Source organism: Leptodactylus fuscus, chromosome 8 (genome assembly GCF_031893055.1).
Source record: "Leptodactylus fuscus isolate aLepFus1 chromosome 8, aLepFus1.hap2, whole genome shotgun sequence".
Lineage (NCBI taxonomy): Eukaryota > Metazoa > Chordata > Amphibia > Anura > Leptodactylidae > Leptodactylus > Leptodactylus fuscus.
The window spans coordinates 21,536,823-21,542,505 of record NC_134272.1 but is presented as its reverse complement, the minus strand read 5'-3'; the positions used below and the strand labels follow the sequence as shown (position 1 = coordinate 21,542,505).

General features: G+C 43.2%; 1 protein-coding gene across 1 annotated transcript; it reads right to left on the bottom strand.

Annotated features, from left to right (window-relative positions):
• Positions 1-873: 873 nt before the first annotated feature.
• On the bottom strand, positions 874-5,237 carry LOC142217183 (serine protease 33-like). Its single transcript, XM_075285372.1, has 5 exons — positions 5,195-5,237; positions 3,674-3,878; positions 3,188-3,459; positions 1,359-1,528; positions 874-1,119 (listed from the first exon to the last, which is right to left on the bottom strand). Exons 1-5 carry the CDS (start codon positions 5,235-5,237, stop codon positions 874-876), a joined length of 936 nt encoding a protein of 311 aa, XP_075141473.1.
• Positions 5,238-5,683: the final 446 nt, after the last annotated feature.

Sequence of the window (5,683 nt, the reverse complement as noted above, 5' to 3'; positions counted from 1 at the left end):
GACAATATACCCAACGCGATTCATGGTCACGGCTCGCACCTTCTTGTTGATGTTCTCCCGCTCAGTATGGCGGTGTATTCTTGTATGACTGCAGCGTGTGAATCCCTCACTCTTAGCTCAGAAAGTAGTTGGACCTGTTCCTGAGGAACATCCATCTGACCAACACAAATTGTGCAAGCGACCTTTGTCATGGTAATGAGTAAATAATAAAGCTGGTTATATTTGACTCTTTATTTGACTTACTGTATATAGTTTAGTGCTTTTTATTATTGTGGTGACTACAACAGTCGCTTCTCTGTAATAAACTTACTGCACTCTCTCCGGGAGCCGTGTCATGTGCTCAGTAAAGTCAATTTAACTTGTTCCTGCCAAACCCATTTTTCACTCTTTGTTTTTTACTCCCCACTTTCCAAAAGGCAACCTTTTTTATTCTTCTGTTCAGGGACATGTATAAGGGCTTATTTTTTGCATGACAGGCTACACTTCATACTGATATCCTTCACAATCTTTACATTGTACTAGGACCCTGATAACACTTGCACATTTCCATATCTGGGGATGTATGCCGCAAAATCACGGCAGCAAAATAATGCGGCGTATACGATCCTAACTCCCATTGAAATCAATGGGAGCTTTTACGGCGCGCAAACTCTCATACGCCGTATACGTGCCAGATCACGCTGCACGTTACATCGTGTGAATCCCCATAGAAATACCTGAAGAATAGTCACTCACCTTTTTGTAGTGTTCTCAGGTATAGATACAGACATATAGAACATATAGAAATGCCATATGTGATACCAGCCGGTATGGGTATATAATACATCATTTATTGAATGACAAGTGTAGCTTATCTTCTAATATGGGTTGTATTCAGATTGTATACAGCTGTATCTGCAGCAATAGACAGATGGTCAGTAGTAATGCTGATGCCGTAAACCCAGAGGATGAGGATGGGGTGATCGGGGTGTCATACGAGGAGATCCATTTGTAGTAGTGTGGGATATAGGTGTATACTCCTGGCCGGTTAGGTAGAGCACATCCATCTCCCCAACTCACAACGCCAGCTAGGTACCAAATACCACTAATTTTGCAGACGAGGGGACCCCCGGAGTCTCCCTGAAATGAAATAAATAGCATAACATAAAAATACTAAACAGCTATTATCCTATATATACTGTACTCCAGGTATTGTGTCTGGTATATATGGGCATATTTGTACAGAGGTTCCTGAAAATATCACATACATGAGACTGTATCAGTATAGGGCAATACTGGGGTGCATTACAAGCCGCTTTTTATGACTTACAATATCATAGTTCAGATCAATGGAATTCAGGGGAAGATAAGTCACCCACCTGGCAAGAGTCCTTATTGCCAGCCTGGTAGCCGGCACAGATCTGGTCACTGGGAACGATCTGTTGGTTGACAGGAGTGTTAGAGCCGATGTGGTACATCTTCTCGCAGGCGCTATTACTAATAAGAGGCACCATGACCTGCTGGAGAGTCTTTGGGTATGGAAGATTCACTGCAGAGAAGAAGAGCAATGTCATGGTCATGTAGTAGACAATACCGTAGAGACCTAGGACAATAGTCATACAATGGGGGAGATCACCTAGAAGTCCCCTGATGACTGCCACAGCTAGGATATTACTTGGTGGGCCAATGATGGGCTTTATGTTTCTCTAGTATCATAATATACCATAGGATCATAGGATTTGTCTCCCATGATAAAATGGTGGGTTGTTGGGCTCTATGGATCCCTGGGGGATGTGATATTTCTATAGCTTAGATACATTGACCCCATGAAGGGGTATGTAGTGCTGAGTGCGCAATTGAAGAAGTAGCATGTATCATAGACTTAGATACAATGGTAAAGTCCCAGCCTATAAAGTCTAAAACATAACTTTAAACTCCTTCCCACCAGAGGGATTTATCAATTTTCATTTTTGACTCCCCCCTCCCTTCCTTATAAACCCCATAACTTTTTTTATTTCTCCGCTCTCAGAGCCATACGAGGTCTTAATGTTTGATGTTTTCGGGACAAATTGTTCTTAATGATGCCGCCTTTAAAGGGATCCTATCACTCAGACATGATTTTTTCTAAGTACCACGTCGGAATAGCCATAAGAAAGGCTATTCGCCTCCTGACTTTCGTTGTCTTCTCTGCGCCGCCGTTCGCCTACAATCCCGGTTCTTGTCGGTATGCTAATGAGCTCTCTTGCAGCACTGGGGGCGTCCCCATTGCTGCAAGAGAACTCTCTCCAGCGCCGCCTCCTCTTCTTCAGCGGTGTCACCTTGAGCCTCTTCTTCCAGCAGTGGCTTGTAACTTCTAAGGCCTTGGGCAGAGCAGACTGCGCATGCCCACAGGCCATGAGAAAATGGCCGCTTGCACAGTATTGTGGCCTGTGGACATGCGCAGTCTGAAATGAAAGTAAATGAAAGACAGGCCTGGGAGCCTTCATAAGGTAACGGGATGCTGACCCCTGAGCTTGCCCCGGGTGCTGGCGATCCCTGGCAAAATGGCGGTACCCACATGCGCCTCAGTCAGCTTTGACCAAGGCACCTGAGGGATTAATGCCAGAGATCAGTGCAGCCACTGATCGCTGGCATTAGTGCTGGGTCTTTCCTATATAAAGCAGCAGAAACTCAGCAGCTATGGCAGCTGCATGACTCCCAAGTGGCCGCCATTTTTAAAGAGCCAACATACACTGTATTATTACGGCGGATGTTGAGAAGGGGATAATCACATACCCATAAAACATGTCATGTTTAATTGATCTATAACCACACCTCCCTTGTTTGAGAATACTGTTATACCAGTTTAAATATATTTTTGCAAGGGGTAACACGGGGGCCCAGTGGTTAGTACTGCAGCCTTCCAGTGCTGGATTCCTGGATTCGAATACTGCCAAGGACAACATCTGCAAGGAGTTTCTATGTTCTCTCTATGCTTACATGGATTTCCTCCCATACTCCAAAGACATACTGATAGGGAAAAATGTACATTGTGATCCCTATATAGGGGAGTTGTTGGAGCTTTAGTTTTTCTCATTTGTTAGATACAATGGTGAATGACTTAAGTTGTGATGATATGTGGACTTTTGTGATGCTGTCACAGTTGTAGTGTTTTGTGGTACAGTACACCACACGATCAGACTACTGTACATGTCATGAGTTTTCTTACCACCAGAATCTATACTGCCCCATCCAGTAGTCCAGCACTTGGTGCCATCTGGGAAGCTCATGAATGGTGATGGGATGCACACTGGTAGGATGTATTTAGTGTAATTAATAGGACTGGAGAGCTCAATCAGGGCGATGTCTCCCGGGTAGCCCACTCCGCTGAACAAGGAGTTCACAATAATACTTTGTACGGTGGACACAACCTGGTGAACACTGGGGATACTCAGCTGATACGCACCAAGAACGACAGTGTAGTCAGAGGGATTTTTAGACCTAAAGAGTGAAAGCAGAAGTCATGTTACACAATGATGTTGAACACCTTCACCTCTCACAATGTTATTCATGTAGCAGCAAAAAAAATGAGATTTCACTTGGACCCTGGACTGGAACTAATGATGCCCTGGAATGGGGATGGGGGTGTAACTTGAGATTTACAGAGGGTGCAGTCGCACCCAGACCCAGGAGTCTCTTTCTGTAGGTAACTTACATTAGAAAGCAATGTGTGGCAGAGATCACCCACTTCTCGGAGAACAAAGACCCACCGCAGAGGTGGGAACCTTTAAAGTGTAGACTGATTTGCCATGGCCATGCTCCTTCCCTTGCACCTGTGCCACCAACAATTCGATTACCAAGCACTGGGTTTCCGCATGTTGGTTGGGCTGTAAAGTTAGGGATGACTGGAGGGATGTAGCCTGGAAACACAATAGAACATATTAGTTTCTACATTTCTCTTACAAAATTATCTCAAGGGGCCCACAAAGTGTGCATTACAATATACATAGAAGGGGAGAGGCGGAACACAGGAGGCAACAGAGTTTCCATGACTGCTTTTGGTATTGTGAGGATGGTGGAGTATTAGGAGGGCCAAAAAAGGGACATTATAATGTATCTAGGATGGGGATTGGGTGATGGAGCTGTATTTTATAGTATTAGTGAACTAGAGATATCTCCCACAGCCAGTCCCCACTAATACTGGCCAAAGCCAATCTTGGGAATGCAGCGGCCAAACCCCAAACTGCCCATAATCATAATGAATTCCATATACATATATGGTATATAACTGACTCATTGCTAGTTATACCCAGCCTTTAGCTATTGTTTGAGCATGTTTCAGTTAGCTGGTAGATATATTGGAAGGCAGGAACTTTTTAGAGGTTTAAGATGTTAGTTAGTGGTAGTTAGGATACAACAGGCAGTCTCATGCCAACAAACCCCATTGCTTGCAAAAAAAAAACCAAACACTTTTTTGGAATTGAACATCTCCACTGTTGCCCTAGAGGGGAAATCTGATATGCATGGCTGAAACATACACAGCATTTCCCCAATAGTTGCTGAGAGAGAGGACAAAGTTCCAGGGGTCGCCCCAAATCACCACTGTGGAAATGGCCAGAGGACTATAGACTTAAGAGTAGATACCATTTCCGGGTTCCCACATATAAATTTCTGGGTTCTGTCCTTTGCCATATTGATTATAATCCCAACCAAACCAGTCCTCTGCTCTGCCCTGATGAAACAACTTTGTGCGAATAAAGCTCTGTTTTGGCTTTCATCTCTCATCATGCAATCTTGTAATCTTGCAAGGCATGTTAAAGGGTCAGACATTGACTCATAGGATGGCTGCCTTCCACCAATTGGTGCAGTTTGTTTTTTTAATAGCGAGCCAGGCTGAACATCTTTTTCCTATTCATATCTTAATATCCATCGTTCGTATTTGAAACAATAAAGGCCAGATAATCCCAATATTGTAATGTAACATCTCACCCGTTGCTAGAAACACACACACAAATATTTAAGTAACATTTTGAAACAAGTCCTTGAGAAATCGATGAATGATCTATCAATCTAGTACGAACATATGAATATACTCGGAGGAGCACGGCGCCTGCACGGTTTTGTCTGAGCCATGGAGCCTGAAATCTGAGTCACCATCTGTATAGTCATAAAGAACACAACAATGGGATTTATGGACAAATGTTGGCAAATCCCAGTGATCGTAGAAGTCACTTACCGGAGATCAGCAGGAGGCCGGCGAGACACAGGACGCCGCTCATGGTCATTTGGTTTTGTGGTGTTGCTCCTTGCAGATATTTTGTAAAATCCTTTGGTTACGACTAAGTCCTCAGTCAGTGTGGTGGGAGGTGGGTGGTGGAGTCTTCCTCTCTTCCTTCTCCTTATCTGTATCCCACTCCTTGAGATCAGAATGTGACCGGTCTGGTTTTTTTTGGGGAAGATTCAAGTGACTACAGCCAAATCATTTCCATAGCAAAATATTACACAGCCAATAAACTATATGTTTAACATAGCGTTGGCCTTTGTGGTATAACAGTAGTTTTTTTAAAAAAAATTATACGTCCATGTTTCTGGAGATATAACTTTTTTATTGTTCCATTGATATAGTCATAGTGGGGAGATTTTTTTTTTTAGAAGGATAAGCTGTGTTCCTAAGTTTATCATAATAAGTTTCAAAAATATATATAAAAAAAAATAATCAATTTTT